This window comes from Cupressus sempervirens, chromosome 10, assembly GCF_028749045.1.
Source record: "Cupressus sempervirens isolate cs-2001-9-10 chromosome 10, ASM2874904v1, whole genome shotgun sequence".
Taxonomy (NCBI): domain Eukaryota; kingdom Viridiplantae; phylum Streptophyta; class Pinopsida; order Cupressales; family Cupressaceae; genus Cupressus; species Cupressus sempervirens.
Window position 1 is genome coordinate 572,525,013 of NC_143127.1, and position 26,066 is coordinate 572,551,078.

Here is a 26,066-nt window from a genome sequence, read left to right on the forward strand (position 1 = left end):
GTCCTGGGGCAGCACTTCGCAACCCACACAGAAATGCATGGAGCACACCATCTTTGTCATTTTCTGTCGATTCTACACTCTTTCTGGCAACCACGGATGCGTCCCCTTTCCTTTGGCATCATCTGTAACTCATTCTGAACAATTTGAATCTGTCGTCGCTTTTTTTCTTTTTCTCTTTTTTTTCTTTGGTTAATTCTGATTGCTTCCATTGTCTTCTCATGCAGCTTCCAGCCTGACATACACCTCTTCCCCCTCCTGTATTCCAATCCTGCGATGCCTCCAATTAAAATTTCCCAATCCTCCACACACCTTACTCACACCTAGCACTTTGAATCTCAATCAGCCATCGTTGGATTAAAAAAACAGGTTCTCTCTTCGAAATTGCCGATCGTTAACTTTAATTCATTGTGTGATTTTTCAAGTTTGTTAGATCCGGTGCTCCCTTCTGAATAAGAAAACACAGAATTGCTGCAATACAGTCTTCTGCTAGAGGAACGATATTGTCTGTATAGCTGTCTTTTACCACAATCCCATTGCCGAGCTTAGCAGAGAAAGAAATTGCCAAAGCCCCCCCCCCCCCGTAGAAAGGAGTCAAACCCGCGGTTGAAAAAAAGTCCGCAGAGGAATAGAAGCAGTTACAAAATACCTGCAGCCCCTTGCACAGCCCGCGGAAAGAGCGGCGGGAAAACATTAAAAAAAAATTTGTGCCCGCAGCTAAGGAAAGACACCCACGGACAAGTGGCTACGGACAGGTGCCCGTGGAGGTTGCCAGTGGCCAGATGCCCGCGGAGCACCTCCCGCGGAGGTTGCCCGCGGCCAGATGCCCGCGGAGCACCTCCCGCGGAGGTTGCCCGCGGCCAGATGCCCGCGGAGCACCTCCCGTGGACAGGTGCCCGCAGACCTTTTTTTCCTTTTTTTTTTCCATTTTTTTTTTTTGACAAAAATAAAATAAATAAAAAACAGCACCTCAATTTTGCCTCCAGGCGTAGCCATTCTGCAACGACGACGACAAGGGAATCATTTGATCATTCTGTGATGGTGACAGCAACGGCATCTTCCTGGCATGGTAAGATCCGTTGACTGCGTGAGGTATCTCTTCGCCGTGCGAGGTTGACAATTTGATCGCTCCATTATCACCGACCTCTCGGATCTAATATAGTCCAACCAATCTGGCCTTAAACCTTTGCGGTTTGACTTCATTCTGTCCGTCGTACTTGAGTACCAACTACCCCGGCAGAAACCTGTTGAGTCTGAGAAGTTTGTCATGCCACTCCTTACGTCTGTTCTGTATCACCTCCATCGCCCACTGTGCCTGCAATCGTCACGCATTTAGCTTTTTTTTTGCTGTCGGTACCCTTCAAGTAATTTTATGGTGTGATACCTTCTTTTCTTCCTGTGCGGTCCATTCACCATGTACCGAATGGTGTGATCTTTCTTTTTTCTAGGTTTGGACTGTATGTTCTTCCCCTCAGCTTCAGGCGTAACTGCATTTCCTTCTTTCGCTGCTCTGTATTCCTTCAGATACTCATTTTCCTCTTTTTTCTCACCTTCGTTGACCCTTAGCATATTACAACTCGGAAACAATTCGTAGTCTTCTATCTGCCAGTGGTAAAGGCCATTCACCGAGTCTAGGTCGTCATCATTTGATCCTCCTCCTAGTGTCAATACTCCTTCATCGTTCGGTTCCATTCTCCTTTTTCCTTCATCGTCATTTCCTTCGTCGTCACTATCGCCTTCACCTTCTAAGTCTGACGATGCTGCCTCCTCACCTACCATTTGTGTGTGCAGGTCAATTATGAATCTTTTGCCTCCACGCTCCATTGATAGGGTATTTCGTTTCCAATCATGTTTTACTTTTGCTTGCACCAACCAATTCCGTCCCAAAATAGCATCATATCCTTTTCTTTTCAATGGAATGACTACGAAATCCAATAAAAATGGTTGTGTACCAATGATTACCGGTTGCGCCCTCAAGGTTTCTAACAGTTTGATCCCGTGCTAGTCCGCTGTGAGCAACTGGAATGTAGGTGGCCACAGCGTCAGCTTTCCCAACTTCCAAGTATCCTCCGGCAACACATTCACGCCGGACCCTCTGTCGACAATTGTGTCTGTCAGAACGTTTCCCAAAATCCCCATCTCGACGACCATCGGATGTCGTCCGGATGTGAGTGCCAGGAGCATTGGGTCTGTTGCCATCGCTTCCCTACTGTCCCTTCCTGTGTCCTCCGTTGCTTTCGGAAACGATGTATGATTCAGAATGGTCGTCCGTAACTGGGGCATTGTGAGGAGGTCACTTATCTTGACCGGTATCTCCGTTTGTAAGATTTCTCGTACAATGTTTTGTTCTACGAAGTTCCTTGCCAAGATGCCAGTGATGTCCTTCAACTGAGATGCCTCCGTGTAATTGCCAGAACCTCCTCTACATCCGTGCCGACAATGATCAAGTTTACTCCAGACTTTGGACACTTGGAATCTTCATGATCGTCGGGTTCGCACCATCTGCATAATAATTACGGTGTGTTTGCCACTGTACAATCCCGCGCAAAATGACCCCACAAATTACATGCTCGGCATTGAACAATCGGCCGTCCGTTTGCATCATACTGAGTTCGACTTCGGCTCCCATTATTATTGTTATTGTTCGCACTGTTGTTATTTTGCCCTCTGTTATTATTCATGTACCCTCTGGATGTGGCACTTGCGCTATTCGTATTTCCGCAACTGCCCGACGGGGAAGCCGCCTGTGTAAGAAGCACCTGCGGAGATCCTCTTGTCTTCATGTTAAAGGGTCACTCTTTTGTCGAATGGCCCATGATCTGACAAATGTCACAAAATTGGTTCTTTGGACACGATCCTTTAGTATGACCGTCGGTCTTACACTCCGTGAACCACAATTCACTGCCTTTTGGCTCCTTTTGCATGTTTTTAAACTCCTCCATCATGCGGATCATGTCCTTCTGGAGAGCACGAACCTTCTTACTGTTGCCTTGCTCGTCGCTCCTATCACCTCCAGCAGGCTCGTCATCATCTGAATCAAATGAGCTAGTGTTCTTCTTCTTCTTTGTTTTCTACTCACTTTCGAGGTCCAATGCTCTATTATAAGCTTCTGTGTATGAGGACGGCGGCACAATTTTCATTTTCCTTCGCAACTTCGAGCATAGGCCTGCCACGAACCATCTTTTTTGAAGTCCGTCTTCCGGCTTGCTTTCCATTTTGTTTATCAAGTCTTTTAATTTCCTAGCGTAAATGCGAACAGTTTCATTCTTCCCTTGCTTAGTATTGAAGATCTCTGCTACAATTTCATTATCATCCCGCAACAGTTTAAATTCTGCCAGAAACTCCTTTTTAATGTTATCCCAACTGTTTAGCTTTTGTGGATCTGTATCAGTGAACCAATCAATTGCTACGCCTCGTAGGGTGGCCGGAAATCGCCTCATCCAGTCGTCTTCATCAGTTATCCCATTTGCCTTCGAGATCGTTTCACATGTCTTGCAATGTCGAATAGGATCGGCCGTACCATCGCCATTGAACTTCGGCAGTTTCTCTTTTGGTCCCGCCATCACAATTGGTTTCTGTAAACAGGCGTTGCTCGGTCCTGCAACACTGGCGCTCTTCACTCCCACATCGACAGTCTGCACTCCCACACAGACAGTCTGTACTCCCACACCGGTGGACTGGTCTCCCACACCGGCGGTCTACACTCCCACATCGGCAAACTGGTCTCCCACACCTGCGGTCTGCACTCCCACACCGGCGGAATGGTCTCCCACACCGGCGAATTGCTCTCCCACAGCGGCGGACTGCACTCCCACACCGGCGGATTGCTCTCCCACACCGGCGGACTGCACTCCCACACCGTCGAACTGCTCTCCCACACCATCAGACTCAACAACTGCAAACCTTGGTGAAGAAGGGTGTTCTAAAGTTGTCCCCTGCGGAAGTATATCCCAGACGAAGAGTTCAATCTATGCTCTTGCTCTGTTGGCACTCCGAGCCGTGCGAATCGATGCTCTTCCATCTGGATTCTCTTCCTTCGGCGAACACAAATTCAAAAACTCCTTTCGTGCTTCTTCCACCAATTCCACCCGCTGCCGAGTCTCCTCCAACAATTCTTCGGTGCTCCGATTTCCGTCGGCAATCTTCTGAAATCTCCGTCGGCGTTCGGCTTGCTGTGCCAGAATTAAATTCTCTTGCGCAATATGAATTCCATCTTTTCCCTTGACCTTATTCCGATCCTTGTTAAGCTGATTTGGCATTAATCTTCATTCCTCCCACCTTCCAAGTTCATAAGGCAATGGCGCCAAATGTTTACCGTACTGGTAAAGAGATCAACGCATACGGACAATGGAACAGAATAGCAGAATTATATTCGCATATGCCAGACATACATTATGCTTGATAAGATGAATAATTGATAGATGATGCTTTACAATGATCCCAAACAGGATATAAATACTATCTTCCAAACCTTCCCGAAGGAGTCCGTCGGCCAAAAACATTATATCTACTACAAACTATTTACTCGTCGGCTACAGAATACAAAACACCAACGACAGTCATTCCGTCGACTACAGAAACACCGCTGGGACCATCCAGTCAGCTGACACAAGACTCCAAAGCATATGGATTACAAAATGGCTTCATCATACTAAGCCAAATAGTGGAAAATGAATACAATAGCTAGCTACTAACTATAACTATTATGAATTTATGATGATTGTTGTATTTGGAAATCACCATCATAAATTTCTTATTTAGGAAACTTAAGAGATTAAAAGTTATTACATCTTTCTCTTCCCTGCCCTAGAGAAAAAACGAGAGGCAGAGGGGATGGTCTTCGCAGTCAAATCTGGTTCCCTTCTTGGTGTAGAAGATTGTGCATGCAGCTCCACCATGTTGGTAGATGGCAGTGGCTCCTCCTCCACCAGATCAATCTCATCAAGTCCAAACTCCCCTACTTCTACTGTAGGCAAATCCTCCATAGCTTGCCTCTCAAAATCAGCAATCTCATCTTCTATAAATAAGGAGGCCTCATCTTGGACTGTCCAATCACTATAGGGATCAAAGTCATCCAAATCAATGAGTTGATATGGCTGATCCCTCACTTTTCTTGTGCGGAGCCGAAGGTTATATTGCACAAAAACAAGATCATTGAGGCGTTTTTGTGTCAACTTATTATGCTTGTTTGTGTGAATGGCATCAAGTAGGCTCCAATTACGCTCACAGCCAAAAGCGCTACAAGGCTGAGACAAAATTTGGAGAGCTAATCTTTGCAAATTTGGTGTATTTCCACCAAAATCTTCCCACCAAGAACCTGCACATAAGATATATTAATTTTTGTGTGTAATTAAAAAATATTCTATTGATAATTGTAATTCATAAATTGCAAGATATGGGACCTCATTTTTTCTCACTTGCTGTTTGGATTTCTCTTCCCTGTATACACATTTTGGAAGAAAACAGTTGCCCTCTAGCTGCCTTATAATTCTGCAACTCTTAAAGGATGAGGTCTCTTCTTGCACTTGTAGGTGTCATCCTCTCAATACATGTGAACAGACCCTCCATAACCTCGCCATTAGCATCTATGAAGCTGGTAGACTCAGAGAAGTAGAACTTGGGGTTAAGAAAGTACCCCGCTACATGAATGGGTTGGTGGAGTTGGTTATTCCACTTGCGATCAATGATGTCCCAAATAGGGGCAAATATATTTGCGTCTCCCTTGTAATAGTGTTGGATGGCCTCTTTGGCCTTATCCATTGCCTCATAAAGATATCCCATCACATTTTTCTCACCATCCACCAAGCGCAAGACCCTCACCAATGGCTCAATCACCTACAAAGTATAAAGTAGAAAAATAAATCAAATTACAACTTGCAATGACATAAGAAATGTCCAAAATTTAAAATAAAAAATATAGGATTCAATTGGTAAATTAAATTAAGTTGAAGTTACCTTGACAATCTCTAATGCTCTAGTTGCAAAATCAACATCAAAAATTATTTTTACAATCCTTTCTCCATCAGCTTTCTTTGAGTAATTTGACTCCACCCATAACTGACTCACAAACATTTGCTTCAAGGGACTTAATAAACTAGTAATGCTTTGCAATGTTAAGAAATTTGTTGCAAACCTTGTAGCTCCTGATCGCACAAGTTCTTTTCCCTTGGTGTGCTCTCTCATCAATTGAAGAACCCATGGGTGATTATATATATATATATATTTTTTTTTTTTTTTTTTTTTTCAATTTTTTTTTTTTTTTTGTTATATCTCGTGCTTCTTCGACAATTGGTTTCACCCAATCAATTTTGCCTATGTCCTCCAAAAGAAGGTCAAGGCAATGAGCTGCACAAGGGGTCCAAAAAAGTGTTGGATGTCTCTCTTGAAGCAACCTTCCAGCTGCCACATATGCTGCTGCATTGTTAGTAACAACTTGGACAGCATTTTCTATCCCCACCTCTAAAACAACCTCCTCCAACATCAAGCTCAAATTTTCTGCATTCTTTATTACGTTAGAGGCATCAATTGACTTTAGAAAAACCATCACTCCATTTGAAACCACTATAAAATTGATAAGAGTGCGGTTTCTCCCATCCGTCCAACCATCTGAGAGAATTGAGCATCCATATTTTTGCCATTCCTTCTTTTCAGCAGCAACAATTTCTTTTGCATCTACAATAACATCTTGGAGCAACCTACCACTTAAATCTCTTGGAGTAGGGGCTTTGAACCCTTTGCCCGCAATTGTCAATGACATCACCAAACTCTCCCAATATGGACTCCTTGCCACATTGAAGGGAATGTTGTTATAATACCAAAAGTTTGCACAAGCCTTCTCTGCTTCCTTGTGCACCTCCCTATTCCACCCAATAGCTTCCAATGAAGGTTGTGATCCTAGTTCATTTCTAGGCACAAAATTGAATTTGCTTGGAATGGAGGAGGATGATTGGCCATGCATGCGTGGACCACGAGTAGAGCCAACAATGTGTTGCACATCCACCTCAGTTATTGTTGAACGTGACAAATTAGGAGAAATTGCTTCTTGTATTGTTGGTTGTTGCCTTGCCCTCTCCAATTTCTTTTCGTCTAGCGCTGCAAGGACGGCTATCATCTCTCGTTTGACCTCCTCAGGACATTTCTTACATGGCTTTGTATCACGACAAGGAATGCCTACAAGATGGTATTTGAGGCGATTGATGCCTCCACTATGCTTCTTCATACACCAGGTACAAATAACAATCCCTGCTACAGGCCCCATTATGCCATGTTTCCATGTGGCATCACGACTACCAGGGGGTTTCCTTCCAACAAGTTGACTTGCACGAACTGAGTTTGAAGCAGATGCAGAGCCAGATGCCATTGAAATTATAAATCAACCTACAACATTAATAGAGACAAAAAAATATTACGTAAGTATTGAGCTAAAATTATAAATACTTTTTTAGTACATTTATAAATTATAATATCTAGATTCTTTTTATTAGTATAAAACCCAAATTAATAAAAACATTCATAATTAATATTTATAAAAAAGTAAAACTTTATTAAATCTAATAAATGAGTGAAATTTAAATTTTCACTAATAAATATATAAAATATCTTCTCAATAATTAAAAGATATGTTATTGTATTGGTTAAAATTTTAAATAATAAATTAATAATATATATTATATACATTATTCTAAGTTTATAAACTCTTAAATTGTATATATTAACTATTTTAAATTTCTCTAGTATTAATTTCTAAATAGTATTATTATTAAAAAATTATATATTAAAATTTTGACAGTCTACAAATAAAAATAATAATTAGAAATCTATATTATTTAGAATCTAGATTCTTGAACTTTAAAATTGTTAATGTAGCCAAAAAAAAATTATAACAATGATTATTTAATGACATTAAATATAATAACAATAATAAGTGTTTTAAAACTATTCAAGAAAATAAATAAATAATTGATACTATTCATAATTTCATACTTTAAATTTAAATATTTAAATATTTAAAATAATATAAGCAATTTTAAACTATTTACAATGGGATTTGAATCATAACGTTAAAAAAATTATATCAATAAATTAATAACAATAAACTCTAAATGATAATAACAAAATAATAATAATAATGAAATGTGAATATATGAACATTAACATATTCCAATTTTAAACTATATTAAAAACATTTAAATATAAATTATATTAAATTCTAAACTATTGATCAAAAGCCCGACAATATAAACTTATAAGTTTTAAACTAAAAACTATATACTGAATTGAAAACTATAAAAACTATAATGTTTTCATTTAATCTGAAACGCAATGATACGATTAAACTTTTAAAAATATATTGAAGTCGACTAAAACTTTATAAAAATGCATTAATGAAGCAGAACATTGTTGACAAGAAGCATGAGAACCAGACGACACAAGTGTAACAAAACAAGCATAAGAAATCCGCTGCAAACCTGATTCGTTGCTATGAAAGACGTTTACAGAAGTTCAATGTTTTACACTGCGCATGTAGGGTTTATAAAGCCGCGAAACAACAAAAAATGGAAACAACGTAGACAGGGAAACATCCAAAAATTTGCAGTTTTTTCTCAGTTGTTTCCTTGTTTAAAAACGGCAAAAATGGTAACCATGTTTTAGCCGCATTTTTGGTGAGTTAAAACTGGTTTTGTTGGCGATTTCACTATGAGTTAATGGCCGACAATGATGCGCAAGTTAACACGTGAGTTGCTCGCAGGGAAAAAAATAAATGCGAGTACCCAGAGACTCGGGGAGTACTCGTCAAGTATGTAAACTATGGTTCCGGATACCATCAAATCCGCATGCGGGAAGATGTGGAGATGGCTTTTCGTTGTCACTTCAGGCATTATGAGTTCCTAGTCATGCCGTTCGAATTAACAAATGCACCAGTTGCTTTTCAGTCTTCAATGAATCACATCTTTAATAAACAACTGTGTAAGTACTTGTCGATATCCTTATTTACAGAAAAACTTGGGAAGAACACCTAAAACACTTAAATGAAGTCTTGGGGATCATGAAGGCTCAGTCCTTGTTTGCCAAGCAATCCAAGTGTGAATTCAGAATGACAGACATATTATACCTAGGGCACATTGTCAACAAATATGGAGTGCAAGTGCACCAAGCGAAGATTCAAGCTATCCTGGATAGGCCCCCACCAAAATCGCTCTCTGAGTTGCAAGGGTTCTTAGGTTTGTGCAGTTACTATCGAAGGTTTATAAATAGTTTCTCTCAGCTCAGCCCACCATTAACAGATCTAACTAAGAAAGGCTCCTTCCAATGGAATGAAAGAGTGCAATGCACTTTTGATAAATTAAAAGAAGCAATGAGCACTCCTCCGGTTCTCGCCTTACCCAATTTCACACAACCATTCATTCTAGAGTGTGATGTATCCAAAGAGGGAACTAGCGCAGTACTAATGCAAGATAGACACCCTATAGCCTATGAGAGTCGAAAGCTTACAAAAGCAAAGCATCTATATTCCATTTATGACAAAGAGATGTTGGCCATTGTGCATTCACTAACCAAATTTCGACAGTATCTGGTAGGCGTCAAGTTTGTCGTTCGTACTGATCATAACAGTTTGAGATATTTTCTGGAGCAATAGGATCTAAACGAAAGGCAACAAAAAAGGGTAAGTAAGATTCAAGCTTTTGATTTCGACATTGAATATGTGAAGGGGAAGAACAATGTGGTTGCAGATGCCCTATCAAGAAAGCCTACCATCTGTTTATTATCTCAGATCTTAGCTGACTGTGAAAGCACACTTATTGGTGGAATATTCCAAAAACACGTTGCATGTAAGCTAATAGACGACGACACTCGGGTTGACTGATACATTGTGGTGGATAACATCATTTAGTATAAGGATCAAATATACTTAGCACCTGAATCCAAACTGAAGCAAAAAATCCTGAGGGAAATATATGACTCACCCTTGGCCAGACACCCAAGATTTCTCAAAACCTATAGACAGCTCAGGGAGAGGTTTTCATGGAAGGGACTTAAAGGAGATGTATTGCAGTATGTACAGGAATGTGCAATCTATCAACAAAACAAATCCAAACACACTTTACCTGTTGCATTACTGCAGGCCTTGCCTATACGAGAACGGAAGTGGGAAAGTATTTCTATGGACTTTATCACTAGACCTCCTAAAGTAAACGGGAAGGATTGTATCTTTGTGGTGGTGGACAAGCTGACAAAGTATGCACACTTCTTTGCCATCCCCTCAGACTTTCAGCTCGCATAGGTAGCAAACTTATTTTTCAAAGAAGTTTTTCGTCTACACGGGTTACTCCAAAACATTATTAGTGACAGAGATGGTTGGTTTTTCAAGATTTTCTGGCCAAAATTGTTTAGGTTGGCAGGAACAAACTTGTCGTCAAGTACTAGCTACAACCTTCAAACAAACAAACAGATAGAGATTGTAAACAAATAGCTAGAAGGCTACCTCCAGAACTACGTTTCGGCACAACTACAACCATGGGTCAAATGGATGCATATGGGGGAATATTGTTACAATAGCACCTATCACATGTCCACTGGGATGGCACCCGTCAAAGCACTATACAAGTATGAACCCCTTTCATTTATCGACAAAGTCTTGGGTTGTTGTCCTGCATTTTGTCAACACAAAATGTTGGTAACAGCACAAAACATTTTCAAGCTACTTTTGCGTCTCTCTAAGTTGAATTTGATAGTCAATGTTGATCGATCAATCGACTCCAATTCCTATATCAAATTATTTTATTGAAGGTTTTCGTCAAGTCTTTCATTTTGCTTTCTCTCGAGCCTTTGCTTGATTTCTGAGGCCTTCATCTTCCTTTTTTTTGCTTTTGAGTTTGCGTTTGTTGGTTTTTAGTCCTTTGGTCTTGCTCATGTCATGGCTTTCGGTTTCCCCTTCGATTTGGTCTAACCTAGAGTGTAATCAGAGTTGTCAGTCAAGAGATATGGTCGTTTTAGTGCCTCAAAAGTGGACCTTTTTGATACAACAACACGAATTAAAAATATCATGTTATATTTTCAATTTGACATTCACTTTTTCAAAAATATAACTTAAATTCACTTTATGTTATGTTTTTAAGTTACTTTATCATTTAAATTTTCACATGAAGTAACTATAATGCACTTTATGTTATAATTTTAAGTTGAGTTGAGTTACTTTTTGATTTTTCACTTGAACTCACTAATAAAACTATATAGTTTCAGTTTAATTTTTTATTTTTAAATCAAATGCTCATTTAAATGTTACTTTTTAAATAATATTTATGTGTTATATTTTTAATATGATATATGAATATGGTTTATGTCCCATTAAAGTAACATTTTAATGAAATTAAATGGATATATGTTTGTTAAATGACTAAGTGATCAAAAGTGGATATTTTCTATGCAATTACATGTAAAATCTATCAAAAGTGCACCTTTTTGGTGTCATTACATCAAAAGGTGAGTTTTTGTGTCATTGCATCAAAAAAGTGAGATACAACTTAAAATATGCATTGCACTCCAAAAGGTTCAATTTTGACCATATGCATGTTTTAAAATGCGTAATGCACTCCAAAATTTCTGATTTTCTTTGTTGAGAGTTTTTAAAACATGCAAGTCACTCCAAAAAATCCGATTTTGGAAGAACATATGCATTTGCTCTCCAAGAACCCGATTTTGCTCATTGTGAGAGATTTACTTAATGGATTTGCATGAAATCTTTACCATTAGGGTTGTTTTCACTTAGCCATGGATTTTCCAACATTGAAGATGCATTTATTTTGCTAAAAGACGTTTTCAAAGCTCTATCCTAGGGCACGTTTTTGGAAAAATGTTCAAAAAACACCAGTTTTGGCTCACGCTTTTACCCAAAGAGGAATCGATTTGGCATTTTAAGTGTTTCTCATTGCATTGTGATACACATTTTCAACTTTAGAAAATGTTTTCGTATAATGCCTTTTTTGACGTTTTTGCTAAAAATGCCCAGAAAATTGGAGTTTTTATCCACTTTTTTGCGTCTTGAAGTCACTTTTTTGCATTTGGATCCATGTATTTGCATTTGGGGAAGTTTTTTTTCCATTCACAAGTCAAAAATTACTCAAAAACATGCACTTTTTGGTCACGATTTTGAAAAATCGGCCCAGATTTTTGTATTAAAAAGTTATGTTTTTGTTTCAAAAACTCAAAAAATAGCATTTCCAGCCCATACATTTGATCAAGACAGATTGTTTTTGAGTTTTAAATGCATGATATTTCCTTTTGAGACCATGTATTTGGCACTTTCATGTCAAATTCAACCCTTCATTGCTCATTAATATTTGTTATATGAAAGTACGGAAAAGGTCAAAAAGTTGTTTGAAAATCCGGATTGGAGGAAGAATTGCTCTTCAAAGTCTATGATTATTGCTATTTTGGCTCTTTGATCTCCAAGTGGACATTCTCAAACTTACTCATAAATTCATGCTTATCTTACTATTTTCATACACATTATTGCTTGATGATTGTCACTTGTTGATATATATGCTATGAAAAGTGCATTTTGCCTTTCAAAATGATGAAAACTCTCATTTTCACACTTTTGGAATTTCTACAAATTCCAAATTCGAATTTGCATGTTGAAGTGCTTTGCTTGTTGACATGTTTGAGTCATTTGCCAAAGGTACATCTTTCTTTTGAAGTTTTTGTGTTTTGTGTTCTTGTTTTCTGATTTTCTCTACTTTGGAGAAGTTATAAGTTCTTTCCCAAGAACTTGTTCTTGTTTCACTTCATGCAAAAGCATCATCACATTTCACTTCCATCTTCCATGTCACAAACACTTCACATCTCATCCGACAGATGTAATTACATGCTTTACATTTCATTCACCATCCACACATGCATGTAATCTCATTTTCCACTTCCATTTTCACGCATCTCACTTTCCGTATTCACTTGCATGACACCAGTACACGAGATGTCTTACATGTAACTGCATCTCAAAACCCAGTTTTTGACTTAAACTCACTTTTTGAAAAGGTCAAAAATGTCATGTGCATGTTTTCCCATGTACTTTGACCTCAGTTTTTCTCAAAGGCATCTATAAAGTTCACTTCACCTAAAGGCACATTGTATCCATTCCTTCCATATGCACTTACAACTCCATGAGCAAATACATGTCATTTCACTTCCTTTGTCATTATGCATTTCATCTCATTCTTCGTATGCACTTACATGTAAAGCTCTTTCTCCATCCGCATCCGCATGTCATCTCATTTTCCATTCCTCATTACATGTTGCATTTATATGTAATTCACTTTATGTGTAATGACATCTAGAGAACCTATTTTTGCTATAGGCCACACTTTTAATGTCGAAAGTTGTCATTTGCACGCATTCTCATGCACCAAGCACTTTAAAGAAAAAAGAGTAAAAGGTGTTGATGGAAAGTTACTCCGAGTTTACATCCAAACATCTTCAAGAAGGTTTTCAAAGTGCAAGACAATCCAAAATGTGTCAATCTACAAAGGAGAATTCACAACTTGAACGAGAAAAAGCTTGATCACACCAAGTTTTCAAATGACAATTGACAATTCATCAGAGAGAGTCAGGGGTTATAAAAGACGCAACACCATGGTTATCAAGGTGAATGCAATGGCACAAAATATAGGAACTCCCAATCCTATCATCATCCGAGATAGCATCGTCAAGTACAAGGCCCTTCAGAACAATCCCTATGATTGTGTCCTTCTCTTCCATCTTCTTTCTTCTTTCATATTTGTAGTTGGAGAGGATGCATTGCATGAAAGGATGTAATTACATGTAATGCGAGTTACATATGTATGTAAAAGATGCAATGCGAGTTGTATAAACAGTTGCATGTAACCCTATATTTTCTTTTTTAGTTAGACTAGGTCAAAGTTGGTTGAGTTGCTCCCACTTTTTCCTCCACCTTTTTCTCAACTCCTATGCCTATATAAAGGAGTGCCCCCTCATTGTAAAATCATCTTTTGTTGTATGCAATAAAATTCTGCCACATTTGTGCAAGCATAACTTTCATTGTGTAATACAAATTTGGGAAAAAAGTGAATAAAAGAAGCAATTGAATTCGAAACTTTGACTGTAACTTGTGCCTATTGTCTTAATTCATGTTATTATTGTGTGTTCAATAAAAGAGCATTGTGATTTAAGAAGCAATCAAAGCCGAAGCTTTGACTGGGAGCAGTTGTGGAAATATATAGCTAGAAGATTTGTTTGTAGCTTATACTTCTCTTTTAGTTAGCAAAATAGTTAAGTTATTCTTACTTTTAGGAGTTTTTGTGCTCTAATTGTAAAGTTTTTCCATATAGAAGTACAACCAGACTTAGAGCCAAACCGGTACATTTTCAGCTAGCCTTTGAGTTAGTGAAGGTTTATTGATATCATTGTTTCCAGCTCTTCATAGAAGTTTAGTTAGAGATTCACCCTACCCATTACTCGCTCCACGAGTAAGTGGATTCTTTCTTAAAAGATAAGAAGAAAGGATATTGGTAACACCCATTTTATAAAATAAAATCTCTCGACTTCTTGCTTACCTTGAGTTGATCCAAGGAACGGTGAGAAGGGGGAGCCTTCCCTTTAAGGTAGGAGAGTCTCTGTCTCACACATTGTGGCTGGTCATCCTATTTTGCGACTGGATTTTTACCCAAAACTGTCGGTTGCAAAATATCCACCCAACATTAGTGATAGTCATGCACCAAGGGCAAGGGATTGGCTTAATGAAGGACAAGACATCTTGAGATTCTTGAAGGAGAACTTACAGAGGGCATAGAATCAACAAAAAATGTATATTGACAGACATCGGATCGAGAGAAGTTTCGAAGTGGGAGACTTGGTCTATCTCAAACTCCAGCCGTATAGGCAATCCTCATTGAAGGCAAAAGGGAAAGAAAAATCGAAGCCATGTTTTTATGGTCCTTATCGTGTAGCTCGTCACATCGATGAAGTTGCCTACGAACTAGAACTTCCAGAAGGGAGCCACATCCATAACGTCTTCCATGTCTCCTGCCTAAAGAAATTCATGGGGCAGAACATCGCAGTAACTACAAATCTTCCACTGCTCAATGAAGAAGGGAAGCTCGTATTGGAACCGGTCGAGATCATCAATGTATGTGAGAAGACTACAGAACCATACCCTAAGGGAATACTTGGTACGCTGGAACGACTTATCGTTGGATGACGCCAGTTGGGAAGGTGAACACATTTTGCAACATCTGGCATTGCATTTGCTTGAGGACAACCAAAGTTTGGGACGGAAGGACTATAATGTTCTCGTCATAAAATAATTAATTAATCAAACTTTTGTTCATGGGCCAATTGATTTAGTATATCTCGGACCCATTTTTATTTTATTGTTTTCGTAGGTTTGGTCGTCTGCTATATTTCCAAACCCTCGGGAAGTTCCTCTAAATGGTATATAAGCACGGCATGTAGGTAGTAGTTGGGATGCGATTTGGATTATTTTCTTTGTTTTATGAGTTCTTGTTGGAGTTTAGCATTGTTTGCCATTTCGGATGTGAAAGGCATTCCCTATTTGGTTCTCCTAGTTTCGGTGGGATTCAACCCTCACCCTATTCCATCTATATTTCTTAGCTCGGATCTGGCAAATCGGAGCATAATTTTTGTTTACAAGTCATATAATTTCTGGAATATATTTGTGTCCAGACTACATTAACATTTGAGTTTGTTCTGTGTATTGGCAAGAGGGTATTTGGTCTATCCCTGGCATCGTTTTTGCTTCCATCTTTGACTGTACGGTCATTCCACAATCACTGTATTGCCCAACTCATTACCGTACGGACACCCATACTGACTATACAGCCTCAAGTCAATCACCGTACAGCCTCCAAGACCATCACCGTATAGTCCTCTACATACCATACGGCCCCTACATTCTCCACCTGGTGAACACCATATGGCCTAACCAAGCTACACCGTACAGTCTCTGAGACTCGAGACAGGCATTGTCGGGAAGTGGAATTTGGCAATCTCCAAGCCCATATATAGGCAATCCAACTCTTGGGTGTGCAACGAACAACGGAACATTACAAAAATTATTTACAATTGGTTGTTTGCCTTGCAAGATAAGGAAAAAATTTCCCAAAGTAATGAGGTGGCATTGTCTACAATGGCTTTCTTCTCATAGATCCATGTGTCATTCATCCTTATCCAGTTGTTATGGATTTGAATATTTTCATTGGTCCAAATAGGCAATGTAATTCTCTAACTAGCTCACAAGGCGGTGCTTACTTGTAATTGGGTGAGCATTTAATATTTGTAGCAGGTGGTTATGAAACCTTAATTTGGGCTTATGTGGATTAATCTTGACCCTTGGTTTCAAATCAATTTTGGCTATTCATTGTATTTGAGCTCCTTATATAAGGATTGCTCCTCTCATCTGTAAAAAGGGACTTTTGGGGAATTGTTGCTATTGTAATGCCAAATTTGCTCTATTTTTCTAAGTTACCATACTTGTCCCTCAACATGCAAATTCATCATTCAATTTGTAGCTAATTCGAATAAGGTTCCAGTTCTTGTCAAATTCGTCATTTGCCTGATGAATTTCCTATGGATTCTCTTTTTCAGACCCTAGACAAATTTGGGTGAATGTCAAGCGAATTTTGTAGTTGACGGTGTATAAGTTAATAGGATCTCTAATAAGAAAAACAAATATTCTTTTAGTATGAAAAACAATAGTCTGAACTGAATTTAGATTATTGATATATGACTATTTAATTGTTTATAAGAATGCTGAAAGTATTTTTTATTTGAATGTGTAATATATAGATAATATAATTCAATTCTGAAAGTTAGATGCACTTTATAGAAGACCAGATTGCAGATGATATAAGAGCATTACCAATTGTGATTGATGTCTATAACCCACGATTGGTCATCTAGTTATATTGGTATGAAAAGGCTCATGACCCCGTAGGGACATGACTCTTGCATGGCCCAAGGGCCACGTAGGGTCATGGCCCTACGGTGCCATGAATCTGAATTAGTTAAGGCAGCCGATACTTAGTTAACACTGCCTGATATAACAATGAGTAAGTATATGTGTGTGTGTGTGTGTAACATAAAGGTTATCATGATTATATGATAATCATTACAAATTGCATAACAGTAAGAATATATATATATATATGATGATCACAGAATCATATAGTTAAGATAACGTGTACTTCACTTCTACTGAAGCTACACTTAACACTCCCTCTTAGCAAGGGAAAAATCAAATATCAAAATTTCTCATGAACTTTAACATGATATAAATATTAATGATATCCATCCAAATAACAAGTTATCTAACTTTAACACTCTAAAATAGGGACTTGTCAAATAACTATAATCACAATGTTATGAACTCTATCATAAAATGTATTATGATCTCTGGCATTCCGGATCAGCGATTAAATTGTAATCAGATCATAATACGTTTGTTATCAATGACTTCCGGCTTATTCGGAACAGCATAATCTATCATGATAACAGGCCTGTCATTTGTAAGATCGCCACCTTACAATGATTACCTTCTAAATATATGTCTATGAAAGATCATCACCTTTCATTACATATCTGATGCAACTATTGAATTAGAAGCATAAACGCACATATAAAATTGAAACTTAAGTTCAATATTCAAAATTACAATTAGATCATACCAAGTTTTCCTCTGAAATATTCCAATTTGACCTTGGCAAGAGGTTTGGTAAGAACATCCGTTGTTTTCTCATTTGTACCTATGTAATCTAATTTGATAACATCTCGATCTACCATATCCCTAATATAATGATAAGGTATCTCAATATGCTTAGATTGATTGTGGAAAACTGGATTTGCCGAAAGCTTGATACAACTTTGATTATCGCAATGGATGATAGTTTCCTTCAAGGGTTTTTTGAACAGCCAACTAGCAACTTTCGCAACCATACTGCTTCTCTGGCTCCCATGGACGAGGCTATATATTCTGCTTCAATGGAGCTTAAGGCAACTCAAGATTGTTTTCTGCTGAACCAAAAAATCATTGCAAACCCAAGACTAAAACAACATCCTGTGGTACTCTTACGTTCAGTAGAGTTGGCTGCCCAATCAGAATCTGAATATCCATGAAGACTGATTTCAACTTGATCATATTTGAGTCTCATACCAACTGAACCTCTTAGGTATCGTAAGATGTGCTTAGCTTCCATAAGATGTATCTTCTTTGGTTCACACATCAATTGACTTAAAAGTATTAGTTCTATAACAAATATCAGGACAAGTATTAACCAAGTACATTAGTGATCCGATGATCTATCTGTAGTAAGTAGGATCAGTAGTTTCAAATTCAAATCCGTCATTCTTCTGTTTATGTAGATTAGCTTTCATAGGAGTAGTTATTGGTTTACAATCCATCATTCCAAACTTAGTTAAAATATCAACTTTGTATTTTCCTTGATTTAAGAAAATGTAGTTCTCCCTTTTCTAGACTTCTAGGCCGAGGAAGTAATGAAGAAGTCCTAGGTCTTTCATGTTGAATTTTGTTGTTAGTTCCTCTTTGCATTTAGCTATAAGATGTTCTTCACCTGTTATTAGTAAGTCATCAACATGTAATACAAGAATAATCATATCATCTCCATTTACTTTATAGTATATGTTAGGATCACATTCATTCTTAGAATACCCTAATTTTGTGAGATAGTTGTCTATTCTTTTGTATCATGCCCTGGATGCTTGTTTAAGGCCATATAGTGCTTTTTTTAGTTTACATACATGAGAATTTTTGTCATTAGTGATGAATCCTTCTAGTTGCTCAATATATACTTCTTCGATTTCATTGTTTAAGAATGTTGTTTTGACATCCATTTGATGTATCTTCCACACTTTGGATACTACAATTGTTCTGATAGTCCTAAGAGATGTGTATCGGGTGACTGGAGCAAATGTTTCTTCATAATCAATTCCTTCCTTCTGCAAGAATCCGTGAGCTACAAATTTGGCTTTGTATTTTTCAATGATGTCATCAGATGCATGCCTGATTTTGTATAGTCATTTAGAAGAGACAACTGATTTATTCTTCGGTCTAGGTACTGTTTTCCTACATTTTGTCACCACAAAATGTTGGTAACAGCGCGAAACTTTTTCAAGCTAGTTTCGCGTCTCTCTAAGTTGAATTTGATATTCAGTTGTTTAATGTTGATCGATCAATCAACTTTAATTCTTATATCGAATTGTTTTACTGAACGCTTTTGTCAAGTCTTTTTCATTTTGCTTTCAGTTGAATCTTTGCTTGATTTTTTAGGCCTTCATTGTCCTTTTCTTAAGTTTGCGTTTGTTGGTTTTTAGTCCTTTGGTTTCGCTCATGTCATGGCTTTCGGTTTTCCCTTTGATTTGATCTAACCTAGAGCTTAATCGGAGTTGTCAATCAAGAGATATGGTCATTTTAGTGTCTCAAAAGTGGACCTTTTTTATGCAACAGCATGAATTAAAAATATCATGTTATATTTCTAATTTGACATTCACTTTTTGAAAAATATAACTTAAATTCACTTTATGTTATGTTTTTTTGTTACTTTATCTTTTCATTTTTCACTTAAAGTAATTGTAGTGCACTTTATGTTATAATTTTAAGTTGAGTTACTTTTTTATTTTTCACTTAAGTTGCTATATAAACTATACAGTTTCAGTTTAATTTTTTATTTTTAAATCAAATGCTCATTTAAATGTTACTTTTTAAATGATATTTATGTGTTATATTGTTAATACGATATATAAATATTGTTTACTTCCCATTAGAGTAACATTTTAATGAAATTAAAATTGATATATGTTTGTTAAATGATTAAGTTATCAAAAGTGGACATTTTACATGTCACTACATATAAAGTTCAACTTGAAAACATAAGTGGACCTTTTTGATGTCATTACATCATAAGTGGAGTTTTTGTGTCATTGCATCAAAAAAGTGAGATACAACTTAAAATATGCATTGCACCCCAAAAGGTCTGATTTTGACCATATGCATATTTTTAAATGTGTTACGCACTCCAAAAGGTCCAATTTTCTTTGTTGAAAGTTTTTAAAATATGCGAATTACTCCAAAAGGTTCGATTTTAACCAAAAACATATTTTAAAATATGCATATCACCGCAAAAGGTCTGATTTTGGAATAACACGTGCATTTGCTCTCCAAGAACCCAATTTTGCTCATCGTGAGAGATTTACTGGGTGGATTTGCATGAAATCTTTCCCATTAGAATTGTTTTTGCTTGGCAATAGATTTTCTAACATCAAAAATGGATTTATCTAGCTAAAAACGTTTTTTTTAACTCCTTCCAAGGGCACTTTTTTGGAAAAATCTTCAAAAAACATCATTTTTGGCTCAAGTTTTGGCCCAAAGAGGAATCGATTTGGCTTTTCAAATGTTTTACATTACATTGTGACTCATGTTTTAGTGTTTAAAAGCCAAAACGTTTTTGTTTCATGCCTCTTATGAATCATGTTTTTGCTTAAACTGCCCAGAAAATTAAGGTTTTTATCCACTTTTGTGTTTTGAAGCCACTTTTTTACATTTGGATATATGTATATGCATTTCGGGAAGTTGTTTTTGCAATCATAAGTCAAAAATGACTTCAAAAACATGCTTTTTTCGGCCACGTTTTTGCAAAAACGGCCCAGATTTTTGCATTAAAAAGTCATGTTTTTGTTCAAAAAACTCAAAAAATGGCATTTCAGCCCATACATTTGAATCAAGAGGGGTCGTTTTTGAGTTTCAATGCATGCTCTCATCTTTGGAGACCACGCTTTTGGCCTTTTCATGTCAAATTCGACCATTGAATGTTCATTACATGCAAGTATGGAAAAAGTCAAATTATTGTTTGAGAATCCAGATTTTGAGGGAGAATTGGTCTTCAAGTCTATAAAACTTGCTATTTTGGCTCTTTAACCTCCAAGTAAGTGGACATTTTCAACCTTGCTCATCAATTCATGCTTATCTTGCTATTTCCATGCATATTATGGCTTGTTATTGCACACTTGTCCAAATATATGCCATGAATAGTGCATTTTTCCTTTAAAATTGATGAAAAGGTTCATTTTCGTATTTTTGGTTTTTCCCCAAACTCCAAATTCAAAGTTGCACATTGAAGTGCTTTGCTTCTTGACATGTTTGAGTCACTTTCCAAAGGTACCTTTTGCTTTTGAGTTTTTGTGCTTTGTGTTTGTTTGTCGATTTTCTCCGCTTTGGAGATGTTGCAAGTTCTTTCCCAAGAACTTGTTGCTTTACTTCATGCGAAAACATCATCACATTTCACTTCTATTTTTCATGTCACAACACTTCGCATCTCATCCGACAAATACAATTATACATTTTCCATCTCATTCACCATCCGCACATGCATGTAATCCATTTTACACTTCCATTTTCACTCATCTCACTTTCTACATTCATTTGCATGACACGATTACACGAAATGCCTTACATGTAATTGCATCTCAAAGGTCCAATTTTGATTAAAAGTCACTTTTTGAAAAGTCAAAAAAGATGTCATTTTCATCTTCCATGTACTTTAACTTCATCTTTTCACCAACGATGACTATAAAGTTCATTATCCCTCTTCCATTTTCCATTTTCATCTCTCCATATGCATTCGCACCTACATGAGCAAATACATGTTTCCGCATCTTTCCATGCTTCACACCTCATCCTCCATCTGCCCTTGCATGTAAAGTGCTTCCTCCATCCGCATTCGCCTATCATATCACTTTCCATTCTACATTACATGTTACATTTACATTTAATCCATTTTCCATGCAATGACCTCTTGAAAGCCCAAGTCACTTTTTAAAAGTAAAAATTTCTCATTTGCATGCATTCCCATGCGCCAAGCACTTCGTTTAAAAAAAAATGTTAAAGGTGTTGATGGAAAGTTATTCCAAGTTTACATCCGAACATCGTAAAGAAGGTTTTCAAAGTGTCAAAAAATTCAGAATGTGTCAATCTACAAAAGAAGAATTCACAACAACTTGAGCGAGAAAAGCTGCATCACATTAGGTTTTCAAATGACAATGGACAATTGATCAAAGTCAGAGATTATCAAAAGACGCAACACAATGTTTATCAAGGTGAATGTAGAGGTATAAAGTACAGGAAATCACAATCTTGTGATCATCCTAGATTGTATCATCAACTACAAGGCCCTTCAGAACAATCCCTAGGATTGATTCCTTCGCTTCTGTCTTCTTTCTTCTTCTTTCATGTTTGTAGTTGGAGAGGATGCATTGCATGAAAGGATGTAATTACATGTAATGAGAGTTGCATGTGTATGAAAAGATGTAATGTGAGTTGCATGTGTAGTTGCATATAACCCTATATTTTCTCTTTTAGTTAGACTAGGTCAAGGTTGGTTGAGTTGCCCCCACTTTTTCCTCCACTTTTTTCTCAACTCCTGTCCCTATATAAAGGAGTGACCCCTCATTGTAAAAATCATCTTTTGTAGAAAGCTCTACCACATTTGTGCAAGCATAACTTTGATTGTGCAGTACAAATTTGGGAGAAAAGTGAATAAAAGAATCAATCGGATTCGAAGCTTTCACTAGAAGCAATTGTGTTAGAGCAAATTAGAAGCTTTAACTGTAATTTGTGCCTATTGTCTTGATTCATGTTATTATTATGTGTTCAATAAAAGAGTATAGTGATTTAAGAAGCAATCAGAGCTAAAGCTTTGACTGGGAGCGGTTGTGGAAACATATAGCTAGAAGCTTTGTCTGTAGCTTATACTTCTTTTTAAATTCACAAAATAGTTAAGTTATTCTTACTTTTAGGAGTCTTTGTGCCCTAATTGTAAAGCTTTTCCACATAGAAGTATGACCGGACTTAGAGCCAAACCAGTACATTTTCAGCTAGCCTTTGAGTTAGTGAAGGTTTATCGGTATCATTGTTTCCAACTCTTGATAGAAGTGTAGTTAGAGATTCACGCTGTCCATTACTTGCTCCACGAGTAAGTGGATTTTTTCTTGAAAGATAAGAAGAAAGGATATTGGTAACACCCATTTTATAAAATCTCTCAACTTCTTGCTTACCTTGAGTTGATCCAAGGAACGGTGAGAAGGGTGAGCCTTCCCTTTAAGTTAGGAGAGACTCTATCTAACATGTTGTGACTGGTCATTGTATTTTACGACTGGATTTTAACCCAAAACTGTTGGTTGCAAAATATCCACCCAATAGGTACAACATCCCACACATCATTTTTTAGTATTGATTGATATTCTTCAATCATTACGTTTTTCCAAGATTTACTTGATAAAGCTTCTTCGACATTTGGAGGCTCTATTTTGATGAGTTCAAAGAGTAGTGCTACATAGCATGAATGAATCCTTGTTCTCTTGATTTCTCTGACTACTTCATCAAGTTTTATATGATTTTCTTCTATCATTTTTCTAGCCCAAAGTGGTCTCTTTTATTGTTAGGATTTTCAATATTCTCTGAATTTGGAATAAAAGGTGTAATATGTTCAGTAGCATCACTCTCCCTCTCATTCTCTACTGAAGGATTCTCATCTAGTTCAATAGTAGGTTCTGAGTATGATTCATCAATGTTCTTGGAAAGATTAAAAGCAATGTCTTCTTCAAATTTTACATCTCCACTAATTTCAATGGTTCTTTGTCCAGGAACATAGATCCTAAAACCTTTGGGTGATTCATTGTATCTGATGAGTATATCCTTCTTTCTAGATGGTTCTAATTTTGTTCTCTTTCCTTTAGGAATATGAATATAAACAGAACAGCCAAATACTCTTAGGTGGCTTAAGTCTAGCTTGACGCCTATAAATACTTCTTCAAGAATTGTATTTTCCAATATTGAGTGAGGACATCGATTTTAAATATAAACTGCAGTATTCGAACCTTCAGCCCATAAAGAGGTATGAAGATTTTGGTCATGCATCAGAGCTCTGGCTGATTCAATAATGGATTTGAATTTTCCGTTCTGCGCCTCCATTCTGTTGAAGATTATATGATACAAAAAACTCCCTCTTACTACCTATTAAGTCCTGAAATTTGCACCCAACCAGTTTCACTAAAAACAACTGGAAATTTCAGGTAACATTGAACCACTCATAGGTAGTGGGATTTTCCTATAAAACTGAGTGGATCTCTGGGTTATATACCGGCTCCTTGGGATAATCACCTAAGCTCTTGTAACTAAAACGAAATGAACTTGGTCGGAAAAGGGAGAAAGATGCAAAAATAAACCTAAAACTGAACTTTATCTAATAGGTGATGCACCAAAAGCTTACGACTATTGAAGACATGACTGTTAACAAAACAAAGAAACTTCCCCTATTGATCAACACTTAAATCCTATAGTGACTTGCATTAATATTTCATTACAAGGCCTTAATAATGAGAGTTAAGGAACGTGAAAACATTCACAAAATAGTCCCAAAACAGAAGACAAATTACAAACTGCAAGTAAAAGCACAAACTGCAACTAGGTGATAATCGAGACAGAGTGATAAGGAATCTTGAAAATTCACTTAACACTTAATCAAATATTACTCACACACAATAACAGAAAGTATTGAAGCTGGTCTTCAAATGATAAAATATCACTAAATGATTCAGCACATGTGTCAAATATCCTCTAAAAATGAATTACAAAATATGCAAAAAATGCTTAAGGACACCAAATTGTTACAAAAAATCTCTTCAGCATAATCAAAACTCCCTTTACAATCATAGTCCAAAAGACTAAGTACAAACCCCTTGGGGTTGAATCCATGGAAAAAGGCTCCAAAAAAGGAGTCAATCCTCATCAAAATGATGACTCACTCCTGATAAATTACACTAAGTCATAAAGGAACCTATGATTCACTCATAACCACCCATGAAATGCTCTAACAGATCATAAAGACCCTCAAGATGCTTGGTCAAAGTCCAAATTCGACCTTGTAAACCCTAAAAAGACTCAAACAACTCCTAAAGTAATTCAATTTTATTCAGGATACTAAGTCTTCTCATGAAATATTTGTTACTTCCAAGACCTAGTACTTATAAGACATGTCAAATTACCACCTTTTCCTCCATTTGCATTTTGAAATAACAAACATATTAAATGGTTTATATGATAAAATTAAATACATTGTCTTACAATATAAACTTAATGCAAATAACTTAACGCCTAATCCCCACACCTAGCGTTTTCTTTAAACTTTTACCCACCCCATGGCACATATGATTATATTGATTTAAAAGATACATAAAAAATCTCATTGAAAGGTCTGGACTCCAAAAACAATATAATCAGATTAAGGGAAACATATACTTTATGTTTTTCTCCGACCCTAAATTTACCCCCATTTTGCCATGAGAAGTCTAGAGCTTGGGAAGGCAACGCTACTAGGGTTCAAATTTCTTTCTGCAGCCATGATGAGAAAACTAGAAGTTTCCTTGAGGAAATGTGTATTTTTTTGTTGTTTGCTTGTCACTGTACAAGCTGTGATTGGAATGGATGATTCTTGGAGCCGCCATAGGGAAAAATTTAAAGTATTTGCCAAAGCATTTCGCAGGCCATGAACACTTACATCTGATTTGTTGGGCACGTTTTATTTAAGCCACCACATCTGGTTTTACTCCACCTTATTACTTTCTTGTGATTACGCTCTATCGTGACTGCAGTTGTAGTCACCGTATTTGGGTTGTTGTTGTTTCCATTGATGGACCTATTGTTGTTTCTTCACTACTACGGCTTGGACATTTGAACTCGAAAAAGGTAAATCTGAGTTCCCTTGCATGTTATGCACAAATCACTTTTGAAGATAAAAATGAAGTTTGACATAATTTTGGGCTTGTAGTTTTTTAGTTCAACTATGACCATGACTTGCTACTGTTGGAATTTGTTACAATCTCTTAGCATTTTTCAGGATATTAAGGCCGTCATTATTCTCCTCCATTTCTTCAAAAAACCGAATTGGGTTTTCTCCTTCTTACTCTGTTTATGGAGATTTATTTTCTTCATTTTGATATTGGTATCTTTCCATGTTGCTACAAACCTT

General features: G+C 37.0%; 2 protein-coding genes across 4 annotated transcripts in view; both read right to left on the minus strand.

Annotated features, from left to right (window-relative positions):
* The window catches only part of LOC149535170 (Haloacid dehalogenase-like hydrolase (HAD) superfamily protein), a 284,147-nt gene that overhangs the window by 151,601 nt on the left and 106,480 nt on the right, over nucleotides 1–26,066 (minus strand). The window lies entirely within an intron of this gene.
* Nucleotides 4,782–7,423, minus strand: LOC149535171 (uncharacterized). Its single transcript, XM_089803449.1, has 4 exons — nucleotides 6,258–7,423; nucleotides 5,953–6,214; nucleotides 5,523–5,832; nucleotides 4,782–5,314 (listed from the first exon to the last, which is right to left on the minus strand). The coding sequence occupies exons 1-4, from the start codon at nucleotides 7,355–7,357 to the stop codon at nucleotides 4,782–4,784; spliced, it is 2,205 nt and encodes a 734-aa protein (XP_089659575.1). The 5' UTR covers nucleotides 7,358–7,423.